Below are 18107 nucleotides of genomic sequence, written 5' to 3'. Positions count from 1 at the left end.
AAGAAATAGGTTACAGGCAGTGGGTTTGTTTGTTTGACTATGCACTGAGGCTGAAGGTGTTTAGTACCTTTGTAATCATAGCCATTGGGCTACTAACCAGCCCTATGGCTTTTAAAAACCTAGTTGGATTTGGAACCAAATATGAACAAGAGTTTCACCTGGCCAAGAGCTATGCTGATTCGTCCACAGTAAGAGGAGTGAAAGAGGACAGGGGTGCAAGCAACACTCATGTGGCAAACTCCTACTGGCTTCTTGGACTTGGAGACCTGCTTAAATTGGCTGTAAATGTAAATGTTCTGTAACTTTTTTAGTAAAGAGGTCTTCCAGAGAGCCACATAGTGCCTGAGAAAGAGGGGTATGTATGTTGCTGACAGGCACTAGGTGGCAAAATTTGTTTTTACTATTATAAAGATCTCTTTAGGTTCATTAACGGCTTTGGATATTTACAAAAGGAAAATTCATAGCCTGTGACAGCCAGACCTGTAGGAAAGTAGGATCTGCTTCTTATGGTTACCCCACCCCCCTTTTTGCTTGATGTTGCACTGTTTTTGACTAGTCTGACTGGGATCCTGCTAATCAGGACCCCAGTCTATCTGCTTATTCCTTTAAATTGTTACACATGCACTTTGGTACACTCCAGATTGGACACTGGGGTACCCTTATAAGTCCCTAGTATATGGTACCCATGTACCCAGGGCATAGGTACCGCAGAGGCCTCCCATGGGCTGAAGCATGTATTATGCCACCCATGAGAGGCAATGCAAAATGGAACTAAAGGTCTGCTACTGCAACCTGTGTAAGCTGGTGCTTGCACCACTTACTGTAGATATAGGTGCACTATATCTATTGGTCACTACACTTAAAGCTTATAAGTCACCCCTATAGCAGGCCTTATCAGTCCTGAAGGCAGGGTGCTGAGTTTTATGTGAGAGGGTGCCCCTGCATGAGCAGAGCCCCTCTGCAGCCTTCGGAGATCATTCTCCCGGGTAGTCTGTGACTCAGCCGGACATATAGGTAGAGGTGCATTGTAACCTTGCGGTAAATGCTATCTCGAAAACGGCTGAATAGAAACGTATTGTGTTTGGTATCAAACACCGTGGAATCATACCTCCACACCGGTAACCGGTGTGGGAGGTATGATTTCACCCTTCTGAAGTGAGCTTCGTGGGGTCACTGGTCTATCCGGTGCCAGCCTTCTCAACCCGGTCAGCACAAAATGGATGCTGCCGACCGGAGACACATTTCTGCCCTCCTGCTGCTGAGCCAAGCTCGAGCAGAGGAAGGCAGCACAATAGACATCCTGTCACAGGGAGGTGTGACCACCTCCTAGACAGGATTTAGTGTATTGGGGATGGGTGGGTGCACTCTGAGAGTGCCTGAAAGTCTGCTCTTGGGGCACATTTGGTGTCCCTGTGCATAGACCAGCTCAAACCAGTTCTGGGATCCGTTGGCTCCTGCTCTGTCGTGAAACTGGACCAAGGACATGGGTGTAATCACGCCTCTGTCCTGACCCTCCCCTAGGAGGGTCCCCCGAATCTGTCCAACCCCCTCCAGTGGGCACAAAAGGGCTCACCTGGCTGTAAGACTTTAGATTTTACTTGGACAAGATTCTACAAGAAGAATCCACTGACCTTCGACCGTCTGGACAGTCTGGACTTCGCTGGACTTCAACTGGGCCCGACTTCGTCTCCCTCTCCGTCCAAAGCTTCTTCTGTGCCCTTGCTACATACAGGCTCCATGCAGAAACTGTGGTGCACTAAGGACAACTGAAGAATCTCCCTTGGAGTGAAGGAATCACTCCCCTGCATTCGGGTTAAAGGTCACTGAGGTCAATCTGCGCTCTCCACAAGTTTGAGGCCGGTATCCTTCGTGGGAACTGCATAACCGAACCCCTGTGCAACGCGTCAATTTGCAGTTGCATATGCTTGTGGGCGATTCCTGAGCTTGTGCATTGGACTCCGTGTAGTCCTGACCCTGAGCAGTATTTGCACCAAAGAACTCCTGCCTCCTTGCACAGAGTGCTCCATGGGCTGGTGCTTTGCAATCTTGCTCGAGGTTTCCTCGCGCCTCCTGGTCCTTCGGCCTGTGGGTCCTCTTAAGGGTCATCTTGATTTCTGTTGGGCTTTCCTGGTTGCTCCAGACGTGCCCTGACTCCCCATTGCTTGGTGAGTCCCCTGGACCTCTCTGGACCACATCGTAACCTACTTGACCTTCTTGCGTGGGTTGCTTTTTCCAAGGCTTGTTGGTGCTCCAGCCGGACACCAACCCCTCGGCACTCGACATTCTTTGTGAGACAGCTGGCATCTGGCCTCCTGGTCGTCCTCGACATCGCCTGGTCCTCGTGGCTGCAGAGTCAAGCATCCCTATTTCGCACCTAAAGCACCCGACATCGGTGGGCATTCGTCTACCGAGCCCCTGGTCACTCTGCTTTCAGGTTCCTTCCTTCCAGAATCAAGGCTTGGATTCCACTGTACCCTTTTAACCTTCACGGCAGTAGTACTTCTTCGCAGCCATCCATTGAGAACGACCGCGGTTTTCGACACCACTCCAGACCATACACCCGGCTCCTCTGGGATAGGTAACTCGGGTACCATGGTATCCATGGGTGGGGTGGCTCTCCAACCTCTTAAGGTTTGCTCGAAGTCCTCCTAGAAGGGTCCTTAACCTTTAAAATTGCAACCGCGACTTCCCCATAGAATTGTACGGGCACGCGGTCATGTTGGCACACTGCACCCGTTCTCCATGGGGTCCCTATCTACTCACCTTGGGTGGTTCCTTGGAGTCTCAGCGATTCTACGTGCTCCAGATCTTGTCTTGATCTCAGTCGTGACTGTTATACCACTATTTTACTATATGGTTTGGTCTCCCCCTGGAGCCCATTAATAAATACATATTTTTATATAACTACTGTGTGGTTCTCCTCCATTTAATTGATTCAGGAGGTGATAGTCTGGTAAAACAAGCTGCTTTACAGTCCTTCTAGATTAAGCCTGAAGGCTGCTCTCCACAGCTACCACTAGGATAGCTTTCTAAAGGTTATTATTGACCTCATACATCATAAGGGTCGTTTGGACTGGTGCAAGGTGCCCACTTTAATTAGTGGAGAGCATATACCCGGCCAACTCCTCACAAGTCTTATATGTTATTTTTGTCATCCGCATTGTGATGAGTCCTCCAGGTTCTTTTTAGGCTTTTCCAATTGCGCTTGCACTCCCTTAACTCTTCAGTGAACCATGCAGCAGATGGTTTTGCAATTTTCCCTGAGGAAATTTTAAAGTGCGCTATCTTATCTAACTCCTCCCTAATGTTATTACGTGTATTAGGTTGTTCAACTTCAGTCAGTGTCATATGAGAGTCAAAAGCCTGTCTGAAAGTGGTTTCTGTGATTTTATGTCAGGACCTTGGTTTTTCTTCTGCTGGATGGCAGCTACCAGGACCCTGGAAGCCAAATGTAAATGGGATCAGTGTATGCTCTGACCAGATCAATGAGTTAGCATATTTTCTTGAATCACTACTGATGATATCAGCCACGGTATCCAGGAAATGGCCCAGTTTTCCCAGAGGTCTATAAACCTGGACACCTCAGAAGAAGTTCCCTGAGTTTTTAATAGAAAAGATAAGTACTTTCCGCAAGTTCATTAGCTCAAGCTACTCATCTTCGCTGAGAATGTAGAGCGAAAAATCCGGCATGCCTCCTCCTACTCTAGTCTCACGATCTTGGTGTAAGATGGAATAACTGTCAGGGATCACAAAAACATTAGCGGAGTGGCAGCAAGATTAAGCTATGTCTCTGTGACAAACATTCGATCCCATTCATGGTCTGATAGCAGCAACCATAATTCAAACTTCTTTTTGACTAGGGATCTAGCATTTATGAGACCAGCCTTGATTAACATGCCTTCCATCACGGTCCCTTTGTCAGGCTGGTTATTATTAGCAGGTGTAGTAGGGGGCAACCCTGGTATCTAAGTGAACTGAGAGAGAGGCGGAGCAAGAAGGGAAATCTACTGGGATTTTCCCAGAAGAAGGCGAGAAGCTAAAATTCAATTTGTGCTAACCTTTAATTTAGAAGGACGCTTCCTTGCTCCACTCATTAGTCCTATCTCTCACCAGTTGAACAACATGGCTAGCGCTGGACGCGGGCTGGACGTGCTTGACTGTGGCGTGCCAGCAGCACACCTACTGCACATCCACACTATGGGAAGCATTTTTTGCTCCCCTATGCTGAATGGCTGCCCCCACCTGGCCACAAACAATAGAGTGTGCCTGATAAAAAATATCGCCCGAAATGGCAATGTGCCTGGAGGACAAAATGGTGCTTCTAGATCAAAATATTTTGAGATTACAGCAGTAAAAAACAATCGTTCGAGGCATATGAGCTGCAGATCACACACTTAGGATAAGATCGCCATCTGGTGTTGGGCTCGGATGATTGCAGGTTGTTGTTGTCTTCGGAAGAGGCCTTTTGGTCACGAGATAGGTGACTCCTCCTCTGGACAACAGTGCGCATGGGCATCCACTCCATCCTCAGATTGTTTTTTTCCGCCATTGGGTTCGGATGAACTTTTCCACTCCGGCTGAAAACTTCTAAAAACCAAGCTTTCGAAGCGAAAAACCTTTACATACTTCAACTCGACGTCGAAATTCAATCGGACCGGTTCCGGATACGGCTCATGGAAAGGACACCTTTTAAAAAATGCCCCCAATGTGGAGCAAAGTTCCCTCACAGTGACCACCACGAGGTCTGCAACCTGTGCCTCTCGCCGGAACACAACGAATCCAGCTGTCCAGCCTGCGCCGCATTCCGATCCAAGAAAACCATCCGGGACCGAAGAGCTCGACGCCATATCATGGCCAGACCGGCTCCAGAACCAGAGGACATCTTTGATCAGGGCCCCGATGTCCCGGAAGAAGATCCCGAGGAACTCCAAATTATATCCGAAGCGGACGACTCCGATGACCCCATCACTCCGGGGCAACGCGTGAGTACCAGTGCCCCTACCCCAACCCCCCCAAAAAAGGCATTGGTCAAGACTCCGCCAGCTGGCCCCAGTCGCGACCGTAAACTGACTTCAGAAGCCCCGCCCTCGGGCTCGGCTCCGAAGAAATACAAGCCTACAGGTGGCTCGGGCTCGAGCAAACCACATGTTATAGTACCCACAGTACATTCGGCACCGAAGACTCAAGACCTCTCGGCACCGAAGCAGGCTCCGATACCCTCGATACCAAAACCATCGAGGCCTATTGACAAACCGGCATCTAAAGCTCTCAAGCTTAAAGATTCCTTCTCGGCACCGAAATCTCCACCGGCACCAAAAAGTTCTTCGGCACCGAAATCATCATCGGCACCGAAACCATCATCGGTACCAAAACAACTGCCTAAAAGTCCAAAAAGACTCTACCCATCATCCAAAACATAGATCGGAACCGAAAAAATCGACGCCACAGCCACTTGCGGACAATGAAGAACTTTTTCACCCTGATCCAACGCAAAAAAGGATTTATATCAATCCAAAAACTGGACATGTCACCGCTGTGCCATACAAGAAAAGGAAGCTGGACACAACACCTTCTCCAGCTCCCATAAAGAAGAAGGACTCAGCCACCTCACCCATTCGTCCTTCCTCTCCTATACCACCTGTCGCCCCACCCCCCCCCCTGTCCCCACCTCCCCCCCCTGTCCCCACCTCCTTTTCCTCTACCATCTCCTTCACATACACCACCTCCACAGGATGATGATGATGTCTTAGGGGGAGGGGGTGATCCGGATGACCTTAATGATCCTAATGATCCTTTCACACTTCCGGATACGGTATCCTTAGACAACTGGGCTTACCCTCTACCTGATATTCCTGATCCTACTACATACCCCTCAAAACCCTCACCTCCAGATGACCACCTAGGGTTTGGGCAGCTCATAAACAGGGCAGCGCTTTTCCATGGCGTCACCATGCATTCAGATACACCCGTAGAAGACTTTCTTTTAGACACATTCGAACAGTCTCAAAAATCAGTTCAAATCTTGACCATGATTAAGGGAGTCATAAAACACGCCACAGAGGTTTTTAAAGACCCCGACAGAGCTAGGGTTCTTAACCCTCGAATTGAAAAAAAATATAGGCCTGCCCCACAAGATCCCGCTTACATTAAAGCACAGCTCCCTCTAGACTCTTTAGTAGTTTCAAACGCAAGAAAGCGGGCTAACTTCCAAACAACAGGAGACACACCGCCCCCAGACAAAGAGTCCAAGCTATTAGAGGCCTCTGGCAAAAGAGTTGCAGCACAAGCTGCTAACCATTGGCGTATTGCCAACACACAAGCCCTATTAGCCCGATATGATAGGGCTCATTATGATCAGTTAGAAGATCTTTTACAACACCTACCAGATCAGTACAAATCCCAGGATAATGACCTCATACAAGAGGGAAAACTCATATCTAACGCATCAATTAAATGTGCACTAGACGCCGCGGACACTGCTTCTAGGGCAGTCAACACAAGCATACTTCTTAGACGCCATGCATAGCTACGTATTTCAGGCTTTAAGCCAGAAGTACAAACAGCAATACTTGGCCAACCATTCAACCAAGAGCAACTATTTGGACCCGCAGTAGATACTGCACTCGAAAAGATGAAAAAAGATAACGAGACTGCTAAATCAATGGGAGCATTACAGTCTCCACAACCACGAGGCTCCTTTCGACGCTCCTTCTATAGGGGAGCCTCCAAAAATACTGGAACAGACACCTCCTCCACTTTTAAAACCTCCGGCAAACATCCCCCAACAGAGGATATTTTAGAGGAGGATATAGGGGAAACAACACCAAGGGCCGAGGTCGGGGCAATACCAACACCCGTACCTCTCCAGCCACTAAACAGTGAATTGCCTCCACTCCCCCCAGACCATTCCACTCCAGTCGGGGGAAGACTCCAACAGTTCCTACCTGTCTGGAATTCCATTACAACAGACAAGTGGGTAAGACAAATTATCCAGTTTGGCTACTGCCTCGAACTCACAAACAACCCCCCACACATACCACCCAAACACCGTCCAATGTCACCACACCATCTTACACTCCTCAAACAAGAAATTCGGTCCTTGCTTCAAAAACACGCTATAGAACCAGTTCCACCCCGACATCAGGGTACAGGAGTATATTCTCTATACTTCCTAATCCCCAAAAAGGACGGGACGTTAAGGCCCGTACTCGACCTCAGACTCCTAAATCAGTACATACACTCAGATCACTTCCATATGATCACTCTTCAACAAGTGCTCCCACTACTTCAACAAGACGATTTCCTTGCCACATTAGACCTCAAGGACGCATACTTTCACATCCCCATGCATCCTGCTCGCAGGAAGTACCTAAGATTTGTGGTAGACGGACAACACTATCAGTTTACGGTCCTCCCATTCGGAGTAACAACTGCACCCAGGGTATTCACCAAATGCCTAGCAGTAGTAGCAGCGCATCTCAGAAGACAACAAATCCATGTCTTCCCATATCTCGACGATTGGCTCATAAAAGCCAATACTTTCGACAAATGCGTTCTCCACACTCACCACACTATTCAAACCTTACACAACTTGGGATTTACCATCAACTATCCCAAATCTCAACTGCAACCCTCCCACATACATCAATATCTGGGAGCCACCATAAATACCTCCAAGGCTATAGCTTATCCCAGCACAGCCAGGATAGCCAACATACAAAACCTCATCTTAAAATTTCAAACTCAACACTCTCTTCCAGCAAGAGTGTTTATGCAACTGTTGGGCATGATGGCGTCATGCATATCCATTGTGCCTCACGCACGACTTCAAATGCGTCCCTTGCAAGAATGTCTAGCACAACAGTGGAACCAGGCTCACGGACAACTTACCGATCTGGTGTTGGTGGACAGTCGCTCATTTCGTCCACTGAAATGGTGGAACACCATCAACCTGTCCAAAGAGCGACCGTTCTTAGAGCCTCTTCCACAAGTAGTGCTGACAACCGACGCATCTCTCACAGGGTGGGGAGCCCATCTCCTACAACACACCACTCAGGGCAAATGGACCACTCAACAAAAACTGCTCCATATCAATCACCTAGAACTTCTAGCAGTGTTCCTAGCACTGAAATCTTTTCAATTACATCTAAGGAACAAAACTGTCCTCATTCGCACAGACAACATGACAACCATGTATTACATACAAAAACAGGGGGGACACACATTCTCTCCAACTGTCCCAACTCGCACAGAACATTTGGAGATGGGCAATCCCCCAAAACATCTACCTGCTAGCGGAACACCTTCCAGGGGTTCACAACCAGATTGCCGATCTCCTAAGTCGACAGACCCAACAAATCCACGAATGGGAATTACACCCCAAAGTCCTACTCCCATTCTTCCAAAAATGGGGCCAACCAGACATAGACCTGTTCGCCACACACGAAAACGCAAAATGCCCAACCTTTGCCGCCAGGTTTCCACACCCACAGTCGAAGGGCAATGCAATATGGATGAACTGGTCAGGCAGATTTGCGTACGCTTTTCCGCCTCTCCCACTCATTCCATTTGTGGTACGCAAGCTCAAACAACAGTCTCTAAAACTGATTCTAGTAGCTCCCACTTGGGCACGTCAACCCTGGTTCACGACACTTCTGGAACTCTCGCTAGTTCCACATCAAAAACTGCGCCTTTCCCCGGCCTTATTAACCCAGAACCATGGAGAAATCAGACACCCAGATCCACAACAACTGAACTTGGCGATGTGGCTCCTGAAGTCTTAGAGTTCGGTTATCTCAATCTACCACCAGACTGTATGAATATTATAAAAGAAGCTAGGAGACCTACTACTAGGGCATGTTATGCTGCAAAATGGAAAAGATTTGCCATTTACTGCACTAACAATAATATACGTCCACTGGATGCTTCCATCCAAAACATAATTTGCTATTTACTACACTTGCAAAGATGCAATTTAGCGTATTCATCCATATGTCTACACCTAGCGGCGTTAGCAGCCTACTTACAAAATCGACAACACTTGTCACTATTTAAAGTGCCAGCGATCAAAGCCTTCATGGAAGGTCTTAAAAGGATTATTCCTCCCAGATTACCACCTTCTCCAGTGTGGAATCTAAATATTGTTCTAACTAGGCTCATGGGCCCCCCATTTGAACCTATGCATAAATGCGAACTGCAATTCCTTACATGGAAAGTGGCTTTCCTTATTGCAATCACATCCCTGCGAAGGGTAAGTGAGATACAGGCTTTAACTATTCAAGAACCATTCCTACAACTACATCGTAACAAAGTGGTTCTTAGAACAAACCCAAAATTCCTACCAAAAGTAATTTCCCCTTTCCATCTTAACCAATCAGTCGAGCTGGCAGTCTTTTTCCCAAATCCAGACTCAATAGCTGAGAGAGCTCTTCATACCTTAGATGTTAAAAGAGCCTTGCTTTATTACATCGACAGAACCAAACCTTTTCGCAAAACCAAACAACTGTTTGTTGCTTTCTCTCCACCACATAAAGGCAACCCCATTTCAAAATCAGGTATAGCCAGGTGGATAGTTAAATGTATCCAAATATGTTACCAAAAAGCTAAATGCACTCTTACAGTTCCCCCTAGAGCGCACTCCACACGCAAAATAGGGGCTTCCATGGCATTCTTAGGAAACATTCCCTTAGAAGATATTTGCAAAGCAGCCACATGGTCTACCACACACACCTTCACTAAACATTACTGTGTTGATGTGCAATCCAAACAACAAGCTTCCGTAGGTCAAGCTGTCCTAAAAACTTTATTCCAAACTGCTGCAACAGATACAGGTGACCACCGCTAGGGGAGACACTGCTATATAGTCTATCCTAAGTGTGTGATCTGCAGCTCATATGCCTCGAACGGAATATGCTACTTACCAGTATGCATCTGTTCTTGGCATGTAGAGCTGCAGAGCCACACACGCCCACCCACCTCCCCGGGACCTGTATCTGTTCCAGCGCTGTCTTAATTAGACATTACACATGGACATCCTTTTCTTTATTCTTATACACTCCATCATTTCCCATCATGGCGAAAAACAATCTGAGGATGGAGTGGATGCCCATGCGCACTGTTGTCCAGAGGAGGAGTCACCGATCTCGTGACCAGAAGGCTTCTTCCGAAGACAACAACAACCTGCAATCATCCGAGCCCAACACCAGATGGCGATCTTATCCTAAGTGTGTGGCTCTGCAGCTCTACATGCCAAGAACAGATGCATACTGGTAAGTAGCATATTCCTTTCAAAGTGAGGCAGAGCGTCCCTTAGTATTTTAAAAAATCAATACACCGTTTAAATTTTAGTGTTTAAGCAATTGTCTTTTTTTTTTTTTAAATATTTTTTTATTTGCATTTATACATGTGTTCAAAATGTAAATATAATCATTACAATCAGAAAAGCACAGTAGACAGGCAGTCGCCATGCCTCCAAATCATTGTATATGTTCAAACTCAGTACTGACTACTTCAATACGTACTTCCCAGTAGATATCAGCTTTTTTATACTAATCAAAGTACATGATGACTCCTTTCCCGTGGGGGGGTAGATGCACATCCATTATGTCAAACGATTCTTCCCTACTGGTTGCTCATAGGTATGTCCTAGTTATCTATAGTACATTCTTCTGCATTGAATAACCAAATCATGTAAACACAACACAGTGTACCAGTTCTATGGAAAAATCAGAATAAGCGAACCTATAACAACTTCTAAACCCAAACCAAAGCAATTGTAATTAACAGTGTATAGAAATACTGATCTAAAAAATCGTTAAAAACGAATCCAAATTGCAATTAAACAGACGTTCAGACACATATATAACGATTAAATTGCTAAAAATTGCTATCATCTTACTCTTATCCCAGACGGCACATCCACATCACGGCCTGCATTATTAATTGTCTGTGTCCTGCTAAGTAGTTCTCCAACTTCCCTGGGATCTGTTGCAGAATTTCCCTCATCTATTCAGCCCTCAATTTCTGAATTGATTTTCTAAATTTTTAACTCCCTCCTGAATTCTGTGTCACTTTACTGTTGCCGACCTCTTTATTCAAAAAGCATCTTCCTCATACTGTAAAGCCATTGTCTTGCCCTCATTAGTTCAAAGAGACCATCATTGACATCACACCTTACAGCTGTTTATTGCATATGAACTCTCTAAAGCTTTCCTTAGACCACTTTTCCTAAACGGTTGCATGAATATTAATGGCAGTTGAATGCATATGCTAAAAGTGATCATTTTGTCTTCAGCCCAACTCATGTATTTTATATGAATGGTTCTAAACACTTCATGAGAGTCATTAGTCTAAACTGTTTCTTTAATCTCTCACTTCTGAAGTGGTCTGGTCAACTAGACTTCAATATAGTTTTCGCAAAGCATTAGATCACAATGCCAAGATAGGCAAACACATTTTTACTAACATTTAAAGCCCGAAGAATATGAAACTGAAAAATGTTTTCATTAACTTTGAAGGATTAGTACGCTTTTTTGGAATAAACTGTTAAATTGTATTAATTTCTATATTGATTCTACACATCTGGTTTCTATTTTTATGCAGCAAACAAAACAAGTACCAGCTCTGGCATAATACATTGGAGAAAAAGAGCAGAAAAACTATCTCCCAATGATTTTCAGGATGCAAAAGCAAGTGAACGTGAAGCGGGTCTAAATTCAGGTCTGTAGTAAGAATGTATTGTGTGCCCGAAAAACAATTTTATGTTCAGAAATGTGAGGTAATATTGAATAAAGAAGTTTATTTCCTGAGAGACACAATACCATATTCAATAACTATAGAGTATATGATTAGATTAAACTGGCTTCATATTGGTGCAATAGGTAAATCCTATTTTTTATTAAACAGAATAGCCTGTTCTGGGCAAAAGCGAACAGTTGCCTGATCATTGCTAAATGTTTTCCTTCCCAAAAATTGTGGGTAAAACTCTAATCAACATCACAGCACAGAAATAGCTTAAAAGAGTTTTATATCAGCATAGCTCTAGGGATAATAAAGCAAATAATTAATGCAGAAAAAAGGCTTTAAGATTATTACCATACTTCATTGCTTTTTTATCAGCGATGTAGGCTAAATCTGAAGATCAATTTTAAATGAGCAGCAGACCACCATATCTGGTGTTGCTACTCAATAGACAGGCTTTATATTTCCATTTGTTCCTCCTGGAGCCTACAGCTAAACCTAGTTGCAACTTTGTGATTCTACTTGGATTTTTCATTGGGTTTTGGTGCAGAGTTAACCTTATTAAGAGGCAGAAACTTGTGTGATGGAGAAGAATTCTTTATTTTGGCCATGTGTCACTTGCGATTCAAAAGTGATCTGCATTGATGACCCACATCAGGAATGTATTTATTGTCTCTCTTATAGCTTTGTGCCACCAGAATATAACATTTGATGGTCTTTTCCAGCAAAGACAGTGAGCGAAAAGGAGACATACCTGGTGTATGCAATGAAAGTTGACGCTGTTTGGGAGCTTCTTCTTTCGGGCATGCACCCCCACATTTCTTCTGGCAACAAGGCAGGCAAACTGTTGGAGGATCCCAAAATGTCCCAGGGTTGCTTCTAGATAGGGCCAATGGACCCTATCGAACGCTTTCTCAGCGTCAATCAATAGGAGCATATGCTCTGTCTCAAACCTCTGCGCTTTATCAGTGATATGGAGTAATCTTTTAGTATTGTCAGCACATTGGCGGCCGGAGATGAATCCCGCCTGGTCCGGATCTATTAGGCCAGGGAGGAGGGGGGATAGTCGGGCGGCTAGTACGCTTGTAAATAATTTAAGATCTACATTAAGTAGAGAGATCGGCCTATAAGAGGCACAGTATCCCTTGTCCTTGCCAGGCTTGGAAATCACTACCACTGATGCTGCTAGCATTGTTTGGGGAATCTGCGATGTAGACCCAACAGCATTGTACACCCTGGTGAGGATTGGGGCTAGTATATGGCAGAATGATTTATAAAAAAGAGCTGTGAACCCGCCAGGCCCTCGGAATTTCAGCGTTTCTGTTTGGAGATAGCGGTAATTACCTCTGTTAGTTGTATGGGGGATTCAATAGTCTCCTCTTGATCTGATGTCAGTTTCGCTGTTGCTACCCCTTGCAAATACTGAGCTGGTTCCTCTACAGGGAGATCCTGCGCCTCGTAAAGCTCTCTATAATATTGGTGAAATGTCTCCGCAATCTGGTAATCGGACTCCTGTACCTCTCCCGTCGGTGCATATATTGCAGTTATTCCCGCAGCCTGTCTCTGCATCCGCAGCCTATTAGCTAGTAGTCTCCCACCCCTGTCTTCCCCAGTGTAGAAAGTGTGGTGCAGCCTCAGCGCAGTGTATTCTGCTCTATCTAAATCTATTGTTGCCAACTGGACGTGTGCAGCCTCTAGCTGGCGCCAAATCCTCGGGCCCACGTCCGTTGGTGGATGCGCTCTAATTCTTGTACCTGCGTGTCAGGAGGTCCCGCCTCTCCCTCCGCCTTTTGTTGTCCTGGGATGCTAGTGATATAAATTCTCCCCTGACCACTGCTTTTAGAGCATCTCAAAGGGTTGCTATTGATGTTTTGGGGGTATCATTCACTGTTAGGTAATCCCTTATAGTTTTAGTTATTCGTTCGATCACCTCGGGGCGCTGTAAAAGTGCGTCCCTCAGGCGCCAATTGCGTGAAGGGGGTTAGCGGTTGGCAAGGATATATTCATCGATACTACTGAATGCTCAGACAGCGTACAAGGGTGAATTCCCACCTGCGAGGACTTGTGCTTTGATAACATGAGTAAATAGCATATAATCAGTGCTAGCCAGGCCTGTGAGCTTTAGGTCCAGTCGGGGGTACTAGGGCACTAGTCTATCTTTTGTTTAGGTATTCTCAGCCCCCTCTCATTTAGGCAATTCTCCAACTGTGCTTACCGGTATGGGGAACAGTGCTGTTTTGTGCCAGTCCGACTTACTTTTTGTTTCCCTCTCCACACCGTCGCTTTTTCTTACTCCGGTCCTCCGCTGATTCACGGAGGCGTTCTCTCCATGCCCCAGATCGAATCCCCCTCAATGTCTGCGCTATGGATGCACTATGCCACGCCCTTCTGCTGTGTCAGGCCCCCCGGGACTGCCTGCTTTATCTTTTGTGGGATGGGGAACCTTCACACCCCCACCGGCACCGGATCCTCGCTGACGCTGGATTATATGTGGGCACTTCACCTGCCACAGCCTACCTGTCTCGGCCTCCCAGCCCGCCCACAGCAGTTTGAAATTTAAACTGTTGGGGCCGGGTAAATCGTTGCGCAGTCACTGCCCCCACCTGAGACCAGTCTGCTGCAATCCGCAATCCCAGGGGTCCAAAGGCTCTCTCTTCTGCTCACCGCTGATGCTCTGTCCTTCTAGGCCTCCCACCGGCCCTTCCCTTCAATAACAAGTCCCGCGGGCTGTGCCTCACCTACCCAGCGTCATGCTCTGCGCGACTGCTCCTTCTCCGGTGCCTCCTTAAAAGCTCGAGGCAGCACCTCACCCTCTTGTGCGTCTGCTAGTGGTGCAGCCCCCACCTGAGACCGTGTCTGCCGCGGTCTGTGTTCCCGGGGCCCACTGAGGCTCCTGCTTCCGCTCGCTGCAGCTGCTCCGGTCCTCCAGGCCTTCTGCAGGCCCTCCACTGCCCATTCGAGACACAAGGGCCCTGCCCTGCCTGCCTGCCTGGCGTTAGGCTCTGCAAGACCGCCGATCGGATCATCTCCGGTGCTTCGTTAGAGAATATGTGACGTTACAACGCATGCCATTACATCGCATGCCGTTGCAACGCAAAACGTTACCCCGACTTTCTGTCGGGGGAGCTCTGGAAGTTGGAATAGATTATTTTTCTATTCCAACTCCAGTGTGTGCAACAATAGGGAAGGTGTTGGAGTTAAATCCAACACCTTCTACCCACTGCTAAACACCTTTTGCGTTGCAACGGCATGCGATGTAATTGCATGCGTTGTAACGGTTGCGTTGAAAAGGATGTTTTCCTTCGTTGGAGAGTCGGGCAGCTCCTCGCTCCCTCTGGCGTCTTTTCTTGGTGTGCGTCTGTGCTGCGCTCGCGGGCCTCGCTACCTCCACCAATTTATTTGGTCTCCCGGCCGATACAGACGTTAGCCACTCGGCGATGGACCTCTCTGTATCCACAGGGCGGACCTGGCCGGCGTAGGGCCTCCACGCCAGCCGGGAACCTCAACAGCCCCAATTGCTCTATGCGCTGGTCCCGGGCTCGCTCGCCTGCAACACCTCCGCAGCCTTCCGACCTCCAGCGCTGCCTGCCTCTGGTGGGCCCAGTCTTCGATCGGGGCCGCTCTATGGCCGCGTAGACCTCTCTGCGGGCGCTGATTTCTCACCCCTTCTCCCTCGCAAGTCAGTCCGTTGGGCCAGCTGGTACGCTTGTTTTCCGGCTCCGACGGCCCAGTGGCTCAAAGCTTAAACGGCGGGCCCGGTTGACGAGACGAAGTGACGAGCAGGCACGTCCTACTCGGTCGCCGTCTTGGCCACTCCCCCCCCCCTCCCCCCCCCCCATAGCAGGATCTTTAATCAAGCTTCATTGAAGGGCCCCCTGTTAAACGTTTTAAAGCGTTAGATTACTTTCCAAGACACAAAGCTGATATTCTTTTACTCCAGGAGACTCCTATAGATAATACAGTGTTCGAGGCATATGAGCTGCAGATCACACACTGAGGATAAGATCGCCATCTGGTGTTGGGCTCGGATGATTGCAGGTTGTTGTTGTCTTCGGAAGAAGCCTTTGGTCACGAGGTTGGTGACTCCTCCCCTGGACAACAGTGCGCATGGGCATCCACTCCATCGTCAGATTGTTTTTTTCCGCCATTGGGTTCGGATGAACTTTTTTCCGCTCCAGCAGAAAACTTCTAGCAATCAATTTAACTCCTTAATCTTCATTCCATCGACTTCGAAATCAACTCGGACCGGTTCCGGAAGCGGCTGATGGACAGGACACCCTTCAAAAAATGCCCCCAGTGTGGAGCGAAGTTCCCCCACAGTGACCACCACGAGGTTTGTAACCTCTGCCTGTTGCCGGAACACAACGAGTCCACCTGTCGAGCTTGTGCCGCTTTCCGTTCGAAGAAGACCCTCCGGGACCGAAGAGCTCGACGCCATATTATGGCCAAACCAGCTCCAGAACCGGAGGACATCTTTGCTCAAGATGTTCCCGAAGACGACACCGAAGATCTCGAGATCGTGTCCGAGGCCGACGATTCCGATGACCTCATCACTCCAGGGCAGCGTGTGAGTACCACCCCCCCTGCCCCTGCCCCATCCAAAAAAGCATTGGTCAAGACTCCGCCAGCTGGGCCCAGTCGCGACCGGAAATCCTCTTCAGAAGCCCCGCCCTCGGGCCCGGCTCCGAAGACATCTAAGCCTGTAGGTGGCTCGGGCTCGAGCAAACCTCATCTGATTGTGCCTTTAACACCCTCAGCACCGAAAAAACCACTATCGGCACCGAAACAGGCTTCAAGACCGAACTCTTCATCGGCACCGAAACGTTCCTTGGCACCGAAGTCTCCACCGGCGCCGAAACGTTCTTCGACATCGATGCCTAAAAGTCCCTCGGCACCGAAACATACATCGGCACCGAAACATACATCGGCACCGAAAACTCCATCGGCTCCGAAAAATCCATCGGACCTGAAACATCCTTCGGCACCGAAAACATCATCGGCACCGAAAACTACGTCCACACCGAAAACAGCTCATAAAGACCCGAAGCGGACGTCGCCGCCACCACCTTCGGAGCCAGATGAACTTTTTCGACCAGATCCTACTCAAAAGCGGATCTACATCAATCCTAACACTGGACATGTGACTGCCATCCCATATAAAAAACGGAAGCTGGACACTACACCTCCCCCAGCTCCCATACGGAAAAAGGACTGTGCCACTTCACCACTTCGTCCTTCCTCTCCTGTTTTACCTTCTAACCCGTCCCCCCCTCCTCCTCCTGTTTCTCCTTTACCTTTACCTTTACCATCTCCCTATCATTCACCTCCTCCACAGGATGATAATGATGACTTAGGGGGAGGGGCGGACCCTGATTTATTTAATGATCCTGTTGATCCAACCGACCCGTTTACTTTTCCAGACACAGCACCGGTAGATGACTGGTCTTATCCAATGCCTGACATGCCTGACCCCACTACCTACCCCTCCAAGCCCTCCCCTCCTGATGACCACCTAGGGTTTGGCCAACTAATAAATAGGGCAGCAACGTTCCATGGTGTCACTATGCACACGGACCCCCTTGAGGAGGATTTTCTCCTCGATACCTTTGAGCAGTCACAAAAAACTGTTCATATACTTCCCATGATTAAAGGGGTTATAAAGCATGCCACTGACGTCTTTAAAGACCCTGTTCGAGCGAGGGTTCTCAACCCCCGCATCGAAAAAAAGAACCGACCAGCCCCGCAGGACCCTGCATACATTAAAGCCCAGCTCCCTTTAGACTCCTTGGTCGTATCAAATGCCAGGAAGCGCGTTAACTCACAGACAACTGGAGAAACGCCCCCCCCCAGACAAGGAGTCTAAGCTTTTAGAGGCCTCAGGCAAACGAGTCGCCGCACAGGCGGCGAACCACTGGCGTATTGCCAATACCCAGGCCCTGTTAGCTCGGTATGACAGGGCACATTATGACCAACTTGAGGACCTTATGCAACATCTGCCTGAACCCTTTAAGTCCCAGGCCACTGACCTCATTCAAGAAGGCAAATTAATATCTAATGCCTCCATTAAATGCGCCTTAGATGCGGCAGACACTGCTTCTAGGGCGGTCAATACTAGCGTCTTACTCAGACGACATGCCTGGCTCCGTATTTCCGGTTTTAAACCGGAGGTTCAAACCGCAATTCTGGCTCAACCTTTCAACCAAGAGCAGTTATTTGGCCCTGCAGTGGATACTGCATTAGAAAAAATGAAGAAGGATAATGAAACTGCCAAGTCTATGGGAGCACTGCAGTCTCCTCAAAACCGGGGTTCCTTTCGTCGCTCCTTTTATAGAGGAGGCTCCAAAAACACATCAACTGAGACCACGTCC

At 47.8% G+C, this 18107-nt stretch overlaps 1 protein-coding gene across 3 annotated transcripts in view; it reads left to right on the top strand.

Moving 5' to 3' along the window:
• LOC146861854 (uncharacterized) overlaps nucleotides 1–18107 on the top strand; it is a 225551-nt gene that overhangs the window by 50353 nt on the left and 157091 nt on the right. For all 3 annotated transcript variants that reach the window (XM_085641017.1, XM_085641020.1, XM_085641019.1), the window contains exon 5: nucleotides 11602–11718. In XM_085641017.1, the coding sequence (XP_085497143.1) occupies nucleotides 11602–11718 (117 nt within the window). The remainder of the gene's footprint in view (nucleotides 1–11601; nucleotides 11719–18107) is intronic.

This window comes from Triturus cristatus, chromosome 2_2, assembly GCF_964204655.1.
Source record: "Triturus cristatus chromosome 2_2, aTriCri1.1, whole genome shotgun sequence".
Taxonomy (NCBI): domain Eukaryota; kingdom Metazoa; phylum Chordata; class Amphibia; order Caudata; family Salamandridae; genus Triturus; species Triturus cristatus.
Note: the sequence above shows the minus strand (reverse complement) of the source record. Positions and strands in the feature narration are given on the sequence as shown.